General features: G+C 42.5%; 2 protein-coding genes across 13 annotated transcripts in view; one reads left to right on the forward strand and one right to left on the reverse strand.

Moving 5' to 3' along the window:
* LOC134207634 (cation-independent mannose-6-phosphate receptor) overlaps positions 1-17,881 on the forward strand; it is a 614,852-nt gene that overhangs the window by 58,645 nt on the left and 538,326 nt on the right. The window lies entirely within an intron of this gene.
* Positions 270-17,881, reverse strand: part of LOC134207633 (protein toll-like) — a 265,471-nt gene continuing 247,859 nt past the window's right edge. For both annotated transcript variants that reach the window (XM_062683376.1, XM_062683375.1), the window contains 3 exons: positions 3,346-4,902; positions 1,746-3,249; positions 270-1,679 (listed from right to left, as the gene is read on the reverse strand). In XM_062683376.1, coding sequence (XP_062539360.1) covers positions 1,119-1,679; positions 1,746-3,249; positions 3,346-4,676 — 3,396 coding nt within the window. In that variant the 5' untranslated portion in view covers positions 4,677-4,902 and the 3' untranslated portion in view covers positions 270-1,118. The remainder of the gene's footprint in view (positions 1,680-1,745; positions 3,250-3,345; positions 4,903-17,881) is intronic.

Consider the following 17,881-nt stretch of genomic DNA (forward strand, 5'->3'; position numbering starts at 1 on the left):
CTAGAGGAACGACGACCAAAACTGACGATTATGGTGCTCTACAATACGCAGACCTAGGCGTATGGACGCTGTAGCCAACCATATATCCAGGTAGCATCATATTTCGATAAGCTTGTTTTCCATGGCGTGTAACGTTTGTGAAAGATACATGCTTCTCTTTTATCATCTATCATTATCAATTGAGTTCGAATTTTTCAAACACTTGTGGAGTCGAGTTTTTGGCCATCGTTATTTGTTTCTTGTGATATCTGTAAATATCAAGAGGCTGCTTTAATTTTAAAAAATGTACAGATTTATTCTAACGATAGTCTTTTGCATACTGTTTCCGTTATAGATTCATCTCAATACTTCGATTCCACTAACATCATCTTAATATGCATTTTTTTGGGATTAAATCAGATACTTGTTTCAAACGCAAACTACTTACGATCTAGTTCTTTGTTTCTTAGCATTGTATTTAGTTGTGTTGTGTACAGATTATAGTAAATACGCTCCTAAGATTGTTTGTTTTTTTTTACAAAAATTTGGTCAAAATAATTTTGATCAAACGAAATGGACAAATTACATATGTAAATAAATCTCTTTTCTTCGACTTCGACGATTACACTATTAAAAGCTACACAAAAGGAAAAAAACGCAAACGACGTCTAATAATTTGTAAAGTAGGATACTATCTTCATATATTACTATCAAACGAATTGACGAAACAAGAAAACATTTAGAATGGTTTACCCTTAAAACTGAAAATTTCTAATTCGAGATTCTCCGTTAAGAAATAAATAGATTTTCGTATGTACACAGAATGTTCTCTAAAGTGTTGGGTTTGAATTTTTAACCTCCGAAGCTCTAATATTTCGTTAGATCGCGTTTCAGTTCAGATTCAGTATTCACTAATTTCAGAGATCGCTTCTAAAAGACTAAATTTCGTATCAAATTGTCTACTCCAATAATCGTTGCTGGTTTCATTAAGCTACTCGTTAATATTCTGCTTGCTTTCGGTTCTTTGATATTATGTCTTTCTTATCACATGTTTTCGGTTGTAATCTGATCGTGTTCTCTGACGAGAGTTACTTTTTTTTTTTCTAATCTCATGCGTCCGGTGTTCAGTCTGGTCCTTCTCATACGTCACTTTGTTTCGCGTTACTATTGATGACGAATGCTCCGTTCACGTGACCATTTGCGTGGCCGTTCATAACATGTCCATTTATGTGGTAACCGTTTCCGTTGACGACTTTTCCGTTCGAGATGGTAAACGGAGGCGATCTGGCGTGTCCGTTCATTTCGGCGGGAGGAGTCGTCAGCTGTGGCGGAGTAACTGGAATCGGTTTGATCAACTCCAGCTTATCGTCGACTGAGCTTTTCAGGTGATTTTTAATCAAACCTTTGCCTTTGAGACCCTTGACCGTCGGTGGATGTGGCATTGCGTAGCGAAGCTTGTCCCAGAACCATTGATCGCCCCACTTGACGTAGGTGTTCATCTTGAGATAGGCCTTCAATTCGGGGTCCAGATCTTCTACGTTACCAATGTCGCCATAGATGATGATGATCACTCGGGAACGCTTCTCCTCCATCGATGTGAGATGGGCCGTGCGGAACTCCATTCGTCCCCAAACTGATTCGAGGAAGTTTGTGGACAGTACTACGATCGTTCGACGGGAATCTTCGACGGATTTGGCAATCTGGAAAATAATAGAACATGTTCATAAACTACAATTCATATTCAATTAAAATCTAAAATAACTCACCTGTGTTGGAATGAGTTCGCCAGGCATCCAATCGCGTACGTGCCAGCATGTTTTGAAGTTCATTGGTTCTTTCTCCAGCGTAGGCACAAGATGTTCTGTGATAAACTCCTCGTCCTTGTGGGAATACGAAATGAAAGCATCGTACAGCTTATCTTTGTCAAGCTCTTCTTCGGAGACCCACCACAGACACAGATTGTGCGTAAACAGCCAAACCTTGATCTCCATGTGGTAAACGAAGTACAACACAGTGAACAGTCCTATCAACAGTCCCACTATGGACAAAACCACACTTGCTGTTATGATTGCAGTCACACTCTCGTTGCACAAGCTGTTAACCGTGATCATGCTGAATTCTTCACCAGTGTCGCACATAATCTGACTCATGTCGGCAATCCTCCTGTGATTCTGTTGCACGAAGTTTAGGAACAGTGCTGAACTGCAGTCACAACGCCACTTATTCCCACTCAAGTGCAGTTTCTCTAATGTTTTGCTGCCGTTCAATGCCTCAACGACCGATTGATTCAGCATTACGAACTTGTTCTGAGTAACATCCAGTATTCGCAAACTACTCGGCAGATTCGCCGGAACCAGTTCAACGATTGCATTATTTCTGGCGTACAGTTCCGCGACCTTCCCATAGCCGGTCAAATTCTCCGTCGGCAATTCGGTGATGTTATTGTCCTCCACGTGTAGCTCGATGAAGTTGTAACCGAACATGGTCGGTTGCGGTAACGCTGGAATCTCCGTCAGTCCGAGCCGTGTGCAATTGACGATCACTCCACGATCGAGTGGTCGGACGTGGCAGCTACAGTTCACCGGGCAATGTTTGATTTCCGTTCCGGGTTGGTCCAGCTGGCAGAGGAGATCCTTGGTTTGAAGCTTCGAGACTTGCACGTCCCGTAGTTCCTGGGGCTCCGAACAGCGTAGATCATCGGCAACGAACTGGATCCTTCGGTAGACGGCGTTGTCCAGCTCGTTCAGGAGGTATTGTACGAACGAGAAGATGACGCAGTTGCAGTTCAGAGGGTTGTCGTTAACGTGGACGTAGATCTGGCTGTCTTCCTGCAGTCGCTGGGAGGTGATTATGGGTTCCATGTCTTTGAGATCGATCTCCGAAATTCGGTTGTTTGTTAGATTAACCCGAACGTCCTGCGAGAGGAATTGTAGACTCAGATAGGACAGCGTAGAGATGTTGTTGAAGCTGAGATCGAGTTCGCGCAGAAGCAGGTTGTTGTAGTTCCAGTCACGGAAGATAGTGGTGATACTGTTGTTGCGAAGATTCAGGACTTGCAGGTTTTCCAAGTACTGGAACGGCGTTCCATCGCTGTCTCCGATGTCCTGCTCCTGAAGGACGAAGCTGAAGTCGTTGAAGGAGAGGTGGTTGTTTTGCATGTACAGCTTGCCGAGGGCTTTGGTGTTGCTGAAGGTGAGTCTATCGATGGCATGCAGGAAATTGTCGTTCAGATGCAACTCTGTTAGTTTATCCAAAGAGGCAAAGATATTTCTGTGGAAAGAAATTTTAATAATTGAATGATTATAGTCTATGGTCTATGGTCTATAGAATGGTTATAGTCTATGATAAATCATAGAAAAAACTTACGCTGAAAGGTTGTAGAGACGGTTGTAGGACAGTCGCAAGCTGAGTAACTCTCGGGTGTTTTCCAGCAAGCGTTCTGGAAGTGATTCCAGTTCGTTGAAGGCCAAATTCAGATCTTGGAGTCGCAACTGATCCCGTAGAAGTAACTCTGGGACTGATCCAAGCTGATTATAACTGAGATCCATGTAGGTAATATCGCTTGATCCTCGGAACAGCGAACTGGGTAGATAAGTGAAACTGCACCGGTTCAAGATAACCGTTTTCAGCTGTGGTAGATTTCCAAGAAAACCATCAGGTAGAGTTTGCAGTGGAGCTTGATTATTTGTGAATTTGATCTCTCTCAGCTTACGATTTTCGGACAGGAGATTCGCTGGTAGAACCGTAAACCGGTTGAAACCTAGGTTCAGCACAGTCAGGTCCGGCAGTAAAGTGAACACATCGGAATTGAGTGTTTCAATCGCGTTGACGGATAGGTCAAGTTCTTGAAGCGTTTCGGCCCCGCGGAAAGACTCTTTGGAAATATTCCGAAGCTGGTTTCGCCATAGGTTGAGATGTCGTAGTTTACGTTGATTCTTAAACAGGCCTGGTTCTAGCTCGGCGATCTGATTGGCGCCCAGTTCCAGAATAACCAGATTCGTGAGGTTATCGAAAACGTTGTGAAGCAGTTTGACGTGATTGCTTCGAAGAATGAGCCACTTCAGGTTCGGTAAATCGGCGAACAGATCCGGCTGGATGTCTTCAATTCCTGAACTGAGGAAAAGCTTTTCCAAATCATGCATACCCTCAAAGTGCTGTCGGATCAATCGGACTCCCAAATCTTTGCCGTAATTCTGGTACCAAAAATCTTTCACGTGTTTAACGCCGAGAAATTTGATAAACTGCTTTATCGATTGCCGTTGTGGCAATGGGCAATGGATGATTTTGACCTGCGTCGTATTACCAACATTTAACGTTGGTAGTTCGCTAAACTCCTGTTTTTCGTAGCACTGTATCTGCGCGTAGATGCCGGGTTTTATTTTCACCGTAATTTCCGGATTAATCACGGGACATTGAATTTCGTAATCGGCGCTGGCGTACATGCAGCTGCAGTCGCTTGCGGTACTTGTCGGTTCGGGACATGTGAATCGTTGTTCACCGACGGCGCCGGTGCCCGTGCCTCCGGACCCACTTGGTCCGCTGGATCCAATTCCCGATGGTGCCCCGCCGGTACCGCTGCCGCCACTGACTAGTTCCCCGCCGAGCACGTAGTCGGTGTAGTGGTGGTGATGCTGCGGAAATGAACTTGCCAAATTGTGCGTGAGTAACAGGGCCAGCAATGGGAGTGCCCGTGCCATGGTTCGGCAGTCGTTGTAGTAACTGGCACAAGCTGATAAATCTCCCCGCGCGGTGTGTTATGGTCGGTTGAGTCTTTATGATAATTTAGCATAAATTGTACGATTGCAGTCGGTGCGGTAAAGCGACGGTATCTCTCTGCATGATATGTACTGCAGGATGCACGCGAGACGGACGGTGACGGGGCCGCTGTTGTTGCTTTTGCTGCTGACGCGGCGGCGATAAAATCTGGAAAACAGAAAAAAAGGGAAAACGATTCAGTTAACGAGCTTGTCGACGAAACAATGCGTGTGTGGGGGAAGGTGAGGGAATTTGAATCAGCATATTGCATTTTCTCGCATGGAATAAGCAAATGCTATAGGAATGCTCTTGTAGTAACTTGAGGTGAGAAAATGTGTCAGGGGTATCAATCAAAGATATTCAAATCGTTGAATTTGGAATCCTGATTAAACTGACAAACAATGAGGGAGATGCTTATTTCAACAAATTGAATACGTTATGAGATCTAAACCGAGAAATAATAACAAGGCAAAATTGGACAATTCAATGGGATGTGATCTTCCTCGAACTTACTTCACGGGAAAGTATTTCACATTATTTAATTCTATCTATGGTAAGATTGATATTTTAGTCTCTCGTCTTATTTACCTACATAAACAGGTAAATAAAGCAAAAAAGTTACCTGCATTATGTTTTTTTTTGAATAACATGTATGGGTTTTTTTTACAGAGAAGATGATGGTAATTCCCCAGATTCGTAAAACAGAAGAACGAAAAATAACCCACTAATCAATAATAAAAGGTTTATGTTTGGAAAATTTATCGAATTACGGAAAGTTCACAAACAAGAAAAATAATTTAAAGTTTTATCGACTGTTTTCGAATCTGAATTGTTCTACTGTCGAATAAACTTATCATAATTAAAACCGCATTGAATTGAAGGGTCGATGTTCGGCTTTTGGGCTTATGAATTCCATTATCAGTTCAAGTTTGAGAATGTAATTATAAAAATTACGATGTTTTTTGCTTTTTTCGCACATCTATTGTTGTGAACTGAGACTGGACTGATCTTATAACTTCCCGTCAAAATAAAGAGGGACCATCAATGTACATTCATAATTAAATTGCCTCAAAAGATTCTATCGCATAATGCCGTTTTTCCTTATGGTTTTGGAGGAAAATAGGGGAACTGCTCCTGGAGTTCATCTCATGGCTACGACGTTTATCCCATCAAAAACGAAGCAATGAAAAAATACCTACTGATTCATTTCTTATTTTTGTGATTTTTTTAGCAGTGACGACAGCAAGGCCGAGACATAGAAACCGATCATTTATATTGGGAACTCCATTGAACTGAAACGACATGAAAAACCATGGACCAATCTGGGGCCACACTGGTTGAACTAACGGAATAATAGAGAACAGATGATCGTGAATGTATTCCGCCCTCAATTTACTATGAACGTCTCAGAGCAGGGTCTCCAGTTAGCCTTGTGAGCCAAGGCGTAGGGTTGCCAATCTGGAGATGGCGAGTTCGATCCTCGGTCTGGTATAGAATGTTTTCGGGTGGGGAACTTTATCGACTTCCTGGGCATAGTGTATCCATTGTACTTGCCGCCCAAGATACATACCCATGCAATGGCGGACATAGAAAAGCTTAGGGAGGAAAATGAGTTTGACACTCATTGATGCAACAGACCGAGGAATCTTCTGCATCTCCACACTGGAATAGTATGTTAGTTGGGTAGGAAATCTATTGGAAATCGCCTTGGTAAACGACTAATTATTTCTTTTGAACGACACCATACTCAATTCCAATAAATGTAACGTAAAGTAAGTTGGGATTCTCATGAATGCTCGACCATCATCAGCTGGTTTTTTATGTAAGTAATTAATATTTTCCCATATAACAAGGCATGGTACTTTGTTCAAATTATTAAAAAAAATATTGTAAACGTCAAAAGGGACACGAAACCCTCATTTGTGGGTTTCGTGGCCGTGCGGTTAGCGACGTCAATCGTCTTGACGCAAGGGCTATAAAGCGTGGGTTCGATTCCCGCCCCGGTAAGGAGTACACTTTTCGTGATAGAAAAATTCTTCACCGGTCCACTGGGTGTTATGTGTCCTGTCCGTTGTCTAGGTGTTAACTGTTCAGCCTGTGCGACCTATGGTCGGAGACGGTGTTCCTGTTTTTTTTAAAGGGGTGATTCAAAATTTATGATACGGTAAACGTAAAAGCTGGTTACAAATTCGAGCTAGTATGTGAAATTATTGATCAGCAGCGTCACAGATTTTAACTAGAGAAAATATGTTTTCCCCGAAATCTCAGTAATCGTTGCTGGAAGTGAGGCCCCACATAAGCTCCGACATGTTGTACAACATTGACCCCGTGCCCCAGTCAGTCTTTTTTTTTAACGAAGGCTATGGAAATCCGCAACCAGACACCTTGGGAGGCAAACCCAGGTAGTGTGGGGATGGGATCACCACTCCCGACCCACTAAAACCAATTCCTTCCTCTCCAGTCTTTCCCCTGGCTCGCAATTAAGCAATACTTCGGGGGATGACTATTGGGCATTGCGCCCCCAACATGACGTACACAAGTGTACGTATGCGCCTCAACTCTCCTAGCACTCCCCATGCACCACATGTGCACAAGATACACTGGCACCACATGTGCTCCAACACTCACCTGCCTATGCCACTCGAATGATTGCAAGAATCTTACAGGTACCCTGCAGGGGGTACCCCATGCCGCCATCTCACAACATAGACAGTCCTCATTCGGTATGGTGTTCATCCCGTCCTGCATCAGGGTGGCACCACTTGTCTACCAAGCCGGAGGTGACCCTAGGTTGGTGGCTCCTATGATGCTCTTACCTCAGCTACGAGGCAGACCCTTTCATGTCTTCTATTTCTGAGGTGCCACAGAGGTGTCTGCCCCCGACACTCTTGCCAGGCCTAGCGAGACTCCACTCAATTCGTCCCTGGCAGCCGGATCACACTACTGCCTGAGCACTCACTTTGACCACACGTACCATGCGAGTTTTACTTGTGTGCTCGCTCATACATTCAATCCCTATCGCTTGCACCACTCTCTTGACATTCAGTCACTCACTCAGTGGGGGTTGTAATACCCCCATCTCCCAACTTGTATCAACTCTGTGCACCTCCTGTACATCGTATGGGCGTGGAACACCCGGCACATCACGCGTGCCTAACACTCACCTACCCGGGCTTTGATAGTGCCAACAGGGTTTCAGATAGGTACTTTGCAGGCAGTACCACCCTATTGGTATTTCGAAGCCTAGATAGTCCTCAATCAGTGTGGTGGTCACCCCGTCCTGCAACGGAGTGGCACCACTTACCTTACACGTCTCCAATTTCTGAGGTGCCGCAGAAGCATCCACCCCCCGACACTCCTGCCAGGCTTCACCAGACTTCAGTCATTCCAACAGTAACGACCATGCGTACCATGCGAGACTTACTTGTGTGCTGACCCATGCACTCAGTCCCTCACTCTGTGGGGGTATTACTAGTAATACCTCCAGCTCCCATTTGCTTGCACCACATGTACACCACTTGGGGGAGTGGGTACCACTTACTGCCACCCGCTTGCCGCCGAAGCAGCCCTCACTCTGTGGAACCTCCACAGGCTCCGTTAACGACCTGGCTAATTGTTTCACCCCCCAGGTCATTCATTCCCTCGGCACGGGTCGCCCGACACCTAGGGATTTGGGGTTAAGGACGCCATATTGTCAGCTTCAGTGTTGTACTGAGCCTGGCGGTATGGCCGGATTTACACCGTTATATTGGAAAATTATTCCAAAAATATAAAATTCTAGAGTCCAAAGAAAAGGGTAAAGGAATTTGGTCAGGGATTTACTAGTTGAGCAACATTTTATTTGATTTTTCGCTAATATTATGTGAATAAAGTGTGTTTGCTTTGTGAAAGCAACTTACGAAAGCTAATAATCGTGTGACAGCTTTAACTTTCTCAAAGGTTGCCAAATCTAACAGGATTTTTCTCTGATTAGAAAATCTAACCGTTTTCACTCCGCCAGACTTTATATCTAGTGACTTTACAACAAACGTCATTCTCTGTCATTATCTTTGTGCTTATGCTGATTAAAGTCACTAGATATAAAGTCTGGCGAAGACATTGACAGGTCACCAATCGAACTGTCATTTGTGGGATCCAATCGAACATGTGCTTCAAATGGGCTTGAAGCAATGGAGAGTATTGAGATAGTGCTGATAAATATATTGGAAAATTATTCCAAAAATATAAAAAGCTACAAAGTCCAAAGAAAAAGGTGAAGGAATTTGTTCTTGGATTTACTAGTTGAACAACATTCTATTTGATTTTTCGTAAATAAAATGTGGAAAAAGTGTTTTTACTTTGTGAAAGCATCTTATAAAAGCTAATAATCATGCGAGAGCTTGAACTTTTTCAAGGCCTGCCAAAATCTAACTCCGCCAGACTTTATATCTAGTGACTTTAATGCTGATGTGTTTGATGCTTTCCCACGAATACTGAATAGAGAGTAGGTTATAAGAACAATGAATTGGATTGGAATTCAATAAGAATTTGCATTAGAATCGGATTGGAATTAGATTGCAATTGGATTAGAATTGGATTTTAATCAGATTGGAATTGAATTGGAATGGTTTGAAATTGGATTTGAGTTTGATTAGAATTGCATTGGAATTCAATTGGACTGGAATTGTAGTGGAGTTTTACTGGAAATAGGTTGGATTGGAACTGAGGAGCTATTGGAATTGGGTTTCGATTGAAATTAAAATGGATTGGAATCAAAATGAATTTGGACTGGAAACGTCGTTGAGCCGGATTGAAATTGGATTTTGTTTCGGTTGGAATTGAATTGGAATTTAAATGGAGTTGAATTGGATTTGATTTGAAATGGTTTGAAGTTGTATTGGAATTGGAATAGATATGTGGATTGGAAATAAATTGGAATGAAATTAGAATTGAATTGAAATTGTATTACAATTGGATTGGAATTCAAATGGGATTAAATAGTAGTGAATATGGATTGGAATGTTGTTAGAATGCGATCTAAATTTGTTTTTAGTTCGAGTAAAATTTGATTGTAAATAAATTGGATTTGAATTGCATTGGATTCGGATTTTAAAAGTAAAAATCAGGATTTATCCTCACGAGGTGCCTTTCTCGTGCATTAAAACGTTTTTCCAGCTTCAAATGAATTCCTGGAGAAATCCCGAAGCCATACCATGAGCATTTTTCGAAGGTATTTCCAATAGTAAAACGCTAATGTTGCTGTAGCCAATAAAGTTATTTTGCCAAGCTCAACTTGGCTGTTTGTTGTCCATCATGTTGTAGTCCTTTTTTCAAAAGAATCTCCCGAAGGAGTTTTCAAAGGAATTCCTTAAAATATTTCCAAGGAAATTGTTAATAGATATTCTGGAGGAACTCGTAAAGGAATCCCCAAATGATATTCTGAAGGAATTTTGTTATGAAGGAATTCCCGAAAAAACTTACAAACTAACTGGAAAGTTTCTTTAAAGAATTTACCGAATTAAAATCAAAAGGAATTTTTGAAAGAATTATAAATGGACCTATTATGGAGGGGCTAAGCACCGTGTCAAAACAAAATTGATTACAAAAATTCTTCAAAAATTACCTGTTGGTCAATTTCTACATTGTAGTAGTTGAATAGGATGCTCGTTAACTATAGTTTCGTAAATATTACGTCAATTGTGCGGAACTTATATTGTTTTGTTTTTATCACAATTAAAACAAACTACCGCAATAATAGGACGCAGTTGCCTATCGTTGCGATATTTTTTGAAGGTCAGTCCTATTGTTGTAGTATTGCATGTAATTCTTATGGAGAACGATACCGCAACAATAGGACCTTATCACCACCGCAATAATAGGCTCAAAGGATTCAAATTTTTAACGAAAAATGTTGATTTTTCATCGTTTTGAATGGAATTTTGTCAAACAAAAGCTGTTCTAGTCGTTAATTTGAAGAGTTTTAGCGTACCCACAATTGTTTTCAATGGTATTATGTCCAGAATGGAATACTTTAACACTACCGCAACATTAGGGCATACCACAACGATAGGACGTTTTACCCTAAACGATATATTTCTGAGGGATTTTCTTTTAGGAGTCCCTACAAGAATTTCTGAATGAAATCATGGAGCGAAGGCATTTCTAAGGGAAATTTCGAAGCAATTTCTAGGATAACGTATAATCTAGATGTAGGGGAACTGTTGCGAATTCACTTGTCCTTCTCACTGTACATATATCCATCTCATCGCTAAACAAAGAAATACGGCACCAAATTCGTTGCTTCTTTTCGTCAACATGCGTGCTCACTGCTGAAAAAAATCACAAAAATAATAAACAAACCAAATTCCTTTCCATTGCTTTGTTTTTGATGGGATGGAAATAGGAGCTATGAGATGAAATGGCGAACCGTTCCCCTACTTGCTAAGGGAATCCTGGAAGTATTTCATAAAGAATTTCATGAGTTATTTACGAGAAAATAAAATATGAGACCCTCTATATTTTCTTTTGAAAAAGTTTTTTTTTCGCGAAATTCACTTGTTTGAATTGATTGTTTTGCTGCAGAAATCTACATATGGCACGTTTGTTTTTACCTGAAAATAATGTAAAGCACCTGGAAAAATCAGGGAATTTTGTTTTTACAGATGAGTGGACACCTAGATGAAGAAAATACTGTTGTTCTAAAGGGTAAAAAACCGTTGACGATTTAAACCTCCCGGATGTGACATCACGATAACTTCTTCTATTCCGACCCATCGCAATCTCGGGTCAATTTTGATGCTTGATCATTATTCCTGTTCTTAAGTGCCAATGTGATAGCTGAAGCGCAGGAGAACATTGATAGAAACGATATGCGGAAGTGTAACCGCAGGTTCCAATTATGTATCTTCAGCGCCGTAGCGTATGGTTCGCAAGGTTGGCCCCCGCCAAAGGCGCCAGGCCTTAGGGGGGCGCCGAAATCAAAGATTTCTCTATGGGTAATGATCACAAATTATTCTCAAATTCTCTGGTTCAAAGTAATTCATCTTCAAGCGATTAGATGATTTCCTCGGTAATCAAAGATTCTGTAATTAACCGTTTGATTAGTATTCGGAGAGCCCTTTCCCGTATATAACTGGGATACAGGTATCAGAACGGCGGCTCAGGGGTACATTTCCCTCAATTTAGTAGATTTGTGCCATCGCCTTAACTGTCTTTTTCATCATTTATTTGACGGATAAGGAATTAAAAACAAAATGATAAGCACAGGAACTGCAAATGGAAAAGAGCATGGAGCAGGCTTCTGGGGAGGAAGCCCTCGAAGGGGGCTTTTCAATACGCTAAAGCCGAAACACAGAGTAGACTGTAAAAAACGTATACACGGAAGAAGTGATAGAGAATTTCTGTGAATTTGAGATAAATTTACTCATTTTACGCAGATAAACTATTTAAGGTCGAAAACGATCGCATTTGATCAAGTGATATTTCCGATTTCATCAAACCAGAAACTTGTATGATTTCAATGGTAAAAAGATAAAGCGAAAACGTTGAATATTCGATAAGCATTGATAATATGAGTTTGATTTTTCCTCTTGGTTCTATACAAACTGGTTAAGCGGTTAAACGATGATATTCATGGAGTGACATTACTTATCTAACAGCTACTGAATACAAAGAATCTGCAGGTTTTCCTTGATACGACTATGCCCAATCGTTATTCCGATCATCTACCAATTCACTACGTAATTGAAATTAATTGAAAGTCCTGTAGTTCCTTGAAACCACCGACCAAACAACCAGTTGATTTGATAATCAAGATGGAGTTACCTTCAGATAATCCAATCCACTTCAAAAAAGGATTTTTTATTTGTCTAGGTCCAATATAGCTTCAAGCTCCAACCAGAACATATTTTATTGGCTTAACTAGATCCACCAGTGCGTGAATTCACAAAAGTAATGCCTTCTTCCTACCTCTATAAGACTATTGAAGCTTGAGGAATTCATGATGAAAATTCTACACTTGATCTAAAATCTCCCTGATTTTAACGCACTCTTTGTTTTGAACATCTGCAAGATAAGGGCGCCAGAAAAAGTTTCGCCAAGGGCGCAGGAAGGCCACGCTACGGCTCTGTATCTTGTTGGCTCCATCACAAGGCTTATCCCAATTAACCCACCTGCCTGTGAGCTCCTAAAACCTAAGTCCGACCCTTCAAAATATTAACTGACAGCCTCACTGGTAGGGAACTCCTTGCTGTCGGTGAAATGTGCAGGCCATTCATTAATCAAAATACCACCTGGGACAGTCACTCACACCTGTCAGTCATTGGTAGCAGATGGAAACCCAAAAAAATATATATGTAATGATTGTTCACCATCCAGGAGGGATGCCAACTGTTCCGTATGAAACGTTTTTTGGTTCGTTCGGAAAAAAAGGGGGGCTAAAGACAAGTTCTTAGTGAAGCTACTTTCTTTCTATCTTTGACCACCAAAGAAAGTAGTAGTGCGCGTCGTGCTTAAAGTAGAATTAAATCTATTCGAAAGAAGGATAGTTTAAAGTCAGTGTAGTGCTTCCAAACGGGATTGTATAGACAGTGGTAGCACGGTTCGTGGAACCATGTGGCAAAGAGTACTAAACTTAATATTTATCTACAAATGGTTAATTCAGCCTACAAACGAAAACGTACATACGTATCCTTAAAAGAAAGTGTATAACGCCGAACAAAGCATAAGAAAAGGAAATTGAAAATTGGAATAAATAGACCTAAAAAGAGAGAGATAGTGAGGGCAGAGAGACGATAATTGAGGGTCACTAATTGTATGTGGCAGTTCCGTGCGGGCCTTTTCTTTTACGGTTCCCGGAGCGGAAGTTCGGAGACTGCTATCGTTCACAGGACAAAAGATCGGCAGAAAGAAATAAATATGAGGCCTTCTATATTTTCTCAAGCCAAGAACCAGCCTGGGGTCAGCAACACGTGTCATCTACTCACACAAGGCTCACCGACGCCATTTTGTGGAATACCCGCTGGTGCAAAGCGACTCATCTGTCGAATCACAGAGTCATCGTTAAACGCCACGCCGTCAACGCTTTCTACGCCGAATACAGCGAACCGAGCAGCGATTCGTGTTAACAGTCAAGGGACCCAGTTAGCATCCAACACCAAGTCATCGGCGTTGAACGCGAACTGAACAGCGAATTCGGTAAACCGTCGAGGACCGAGTTGACCTCCAATCTCCATCGCACCGTCGGCGAACGCCGGTAACTACGCCCGTTGCCGTATACAGTTATACAATCAACGAGTCCGGTAAACCCGTCAACGTCGAACACCGCCATACGTGGAGTTTTCCACGAGCGTCACCGAAGAACGGCGATTCGACCTTCGGACCTCCAACGCCGTGCGATCCCACCTGGAACCCGTTTATCACCGTGTTCAACGTGGTTAGCAGCGAACCCAATTACCACATCCGCCGGCATCCTGGCCAATCGAGCAGCCAATTCTTCCGCCAGTAAGCTCGTTGAAAATCCAGAAATAGAGTTGTGAACAACGGAGGGCCATCACCAACCCAGCCACAACGACTACCAGAACCACAAAGCGCAAATAGACCCTCAATGTATTGTATCGTATCTCTCTAAGTCCAAATGGACAAATAAATAGCTAGCATGTAATAAGACGGTAGTTCAATTCTTTAGGAAGCATTTCCCTGATTGGTTTATTTTGGTTTCGTTTTCCGTACCCAAAAGAGGGTAACCAAGTCTTGTTTTTAGTGGTCTGCCTGATAGTTGGTTCTCCACTGAACTCGTTATTAGTCTTCTTTCGATAACAGTTACCTTTATCCTACTCAACGGAACGGTGAACAATTTCAAGTTAGGTTCCTGCTCAGATGAGTGTTTGATCGTTTGCAACAGTGCTATTTTGAAGAAGACGACCCGCGCTCACCACAACTTCTTTCTGTTTAAATAGATTCCCGTCGGAGCAGCTGAAGGGCTACAGAGGTTTGACGCAACTGTCAATGGCGCGCGGCATAAGACTGTGAAAGTGTCCGCCATGTGCAATGACCGAGAGGGGAATTTGCTGACAGACAAGACTATGGTGGCAGCCAGGTAGAAGGGGCGGTCGAGCTTCACGAACACGGAAGTGAGCAGCAGCATTAATCAATCCACCACATTATTTAGAAAATATGGGAGGATGAAGAACTGCCTGCCGGCTGGTTGGATGGTCTCATATGCCCATTCTTTAAGAAAGGGCACATACTAGCGTGTGCCATTTTCAGAGGGATCACCCTTCTGAACTCGGCGTACAAAACCCTGTCGCGTATCCTGTATCCAGTTATCGATTAATTTTGCATCGATGTCTTATTGGAATTGCTGGGTAGCACCAGCCATTCTTATGATCGGGTGATTTTCTAATTTTCGAACTGTTACTTTAAAGTTTGATTCGTCAAATGAGACAGACTCTAAAAGTATTTTGTCAAAATATGTTTCTATAAGCTCAATTTGGCCGTTTGTTATGCATAATTTTCCGGGCGTTGCAAGTGGAAATCTCATGGATGTAATTTATAATTTTAGGCCCCCTGAAGGTTTTAATGATCGTGGAACCATGGATTTCATAGACTGATCCATGGAAAAAGTGAAAATAGTTCTGAGCCTCGAGGTTTTTTCTCTTAATTTATCAATTCATATGATTAATAAAATGGAATTTCGCCAGCGAGCTCATTTTGTATATACGCCATAGTCCTATGAATCAAGTTTTGGTTTAGGTTTTCAAATAAACGCTACTAAAACAGACACCAATATTTGGCCATTGGCCTACATGTGCCGCAACTTCAACACGAGCAAAACAAATGCCCGATTAGTGTTGATAAATGTACCTTTGAAATAATGACCTAATGGTCTGATGAAGTTCAACCTTTTGTTCGCAAGCGTTATCCGCTTATAGATATTCGTTTCATTCGCTTCAGCAACAGTCGATAAATCGGTTGCACTACAGTTGATGCACTGTCGATGATGAAGTAAGGTATACAAAAAATGCTGCTATAAATGTTGCAGCACCATGGTGGCATCTCACGACCACCAAATTTGACGGGCTTTGTTGTGGCGGCGGTGGCACCAATTTCGCAATCGACCCGCGGCATTGGCAGCTCTCCTCATACCAGTAGTGCACGAATAAATACGCGATGGTTTTCGCTCACGCGGATCATTGTTTGCTAAGTAGCGTGGCTTTGTTTCGCCGAACAAATGCACAATTGCAACACGGACTGACATCCGTTGCACTATTTACATGCTCATTAAGCACTGATTTTGAGTTCGCGAGTCATCTCTTGCGTTGATGCTCCTAGCGTCGACGTTAAATAAATTCAATTTGATTCAATCCGTGCCCTTGCGGTGGAAACAGTGGCCGGAGATTGGACTTAACAGCATTTTTATTTGTAGTTCATTTGTTAAACGGTTTGAATGGTTGAATTAGTTGAAAACAAAATCAAAGGCGCGAAGTTATCGACAGATTGATTGATTCCAACAAATCATTCTACATCACGATGGTTTTAGGATTTTGTCCGAATTCTACTCCGAGGCCCTTCACTACAGTGTAAAGCGCCGAGGTGGTACCCTCCGGGGCAATTAGCTAACGTCGGTGTACCATCCATCATCCCGCTGCGGGGGAGCGAAGCCATACGGTCGGGCGTGCGGGTGAACCACGTCAGTTCCCATTATGCGAATCTCACGCTTTCCGCGACAGTTTCTCTAATTTGCCCAGAAACTGACAGCGACAGGTTACGCTCTTTGTGCCCGTTTAGCGGCACCTACGAATTGAACTGTGACCCAGAAACATCCAACTCTTTCAAAATCTCATAAACCGGGCAGGTTCAAAGATAACATTTTTAAGCCATTCCACTGACGGACGAGCGGCGTATTTTCTTTCCCTTGAATTTATGCGGCTGCATAGATATGTGCATATTTTACGAGCCCATCGCGGCCAGCTACACTCTTCGCGCCCTGGTTGCTTTTCAAAGAATGCTCTCCCAAGCGGAACGCTTCTGATGTCGACGTTGACTCGACGGCGGACGTGCAGTAGTAGCACCGACGAACCGACGTGTCACCTAATGCAAAATAATTCAAATTTGCTGCCCACGACGCCATGATGAAAAATCAACGAACACTACCGCCACCCCCATAATGGCTCGCGAAGTTTTCGTAGCTCAGCCACCAACCTACGTGCATAAACATTCCAGCAGAGTTGTGTCTTAGCTCATTTGACAGGAGCGATCGCCCGCAAAAGCGATTGACCGTTAAAAAGTTTGAGACAATCAGAGAGCGCCAGTGACACGTCGGTTCGTCGGTGGTAGTAGAGCGAAAAAGATATCCCACGACGCGACGACGTCGACGATGCTAATGATGGAAATTCGTTTGCGCTGTTTCACGATCCCAGCATTTTAACCTGTAGCAGCCAACCAGCGCTCCCCGCTTCCGGCCACGTAGAATCCTTTCGCTAATCCGGACAACGCCTAATGGGATTTTACTGGGGACTACATACACTAGGCACTGCTGCGCTGCAGCAGTCAGTCCAGAGGCAAGTGATGAGCAGGGTGGTAGCTACAGAAGCTGGCTCATCTCATAACATAAACCCTAAACGCTATAAGGATTGCTGAAAGAGAGCTCATCGCTTCTCATGCGAACATGTGGTCCATGTAGGGTTAGGCGCTGGTTGTTGTCTAAAATCGGTCAGCGTCATATTTCTGTTCAGTCGGTGGTTGGGAGACTTTGAACTAACAGAAAATTTTGAGTTTGAAGAACATCTTTCAAATCGTGTTTTATCTATGCATTGTATTTGAATATAAAAGCAAAATCTCTAAATCCTACGGATGAATTTTCTGACGAGATGAATTTCCCGAGGAAATTTTAAGGAATTTTAAGGAATAAATCCGCAGGAAATTCCCGAGGAAATCCGAAGGAGTTTCCCGAAGAAATCCGAAAGAATTTCCCGAAGAAATTTTTCAAGGAAATTCGAAGGAATTTCGAAAGAATTTCCCGAGGAAATTCGAAGGAATTTCCCGAGGAAATTCGAAGGAATTTCCGAGGTTATCCGGGGGAATTTCCCGAGGATATCCGGAGGAATTTCCTGAGGATATCCGGAGGAATTTCCCGAGGTAATTCGGAGGAATTTCCCGAGGAAATCCG

The sequence above is a fragment of the Armigeres subalbatus genome, chromosome 1 (assembly GCF_024139115.2).
Source record: "Armigeres subalbatus isolate Guangzhou_Male chromosome 1, GZ_Asu_2, whole genome shotgun sequence".
NCBI lineage: Eukaryota > Metazoa > Arthropoda > Insecta > Diptera > Culicidae > Armigeres > Armigeres subalbatus.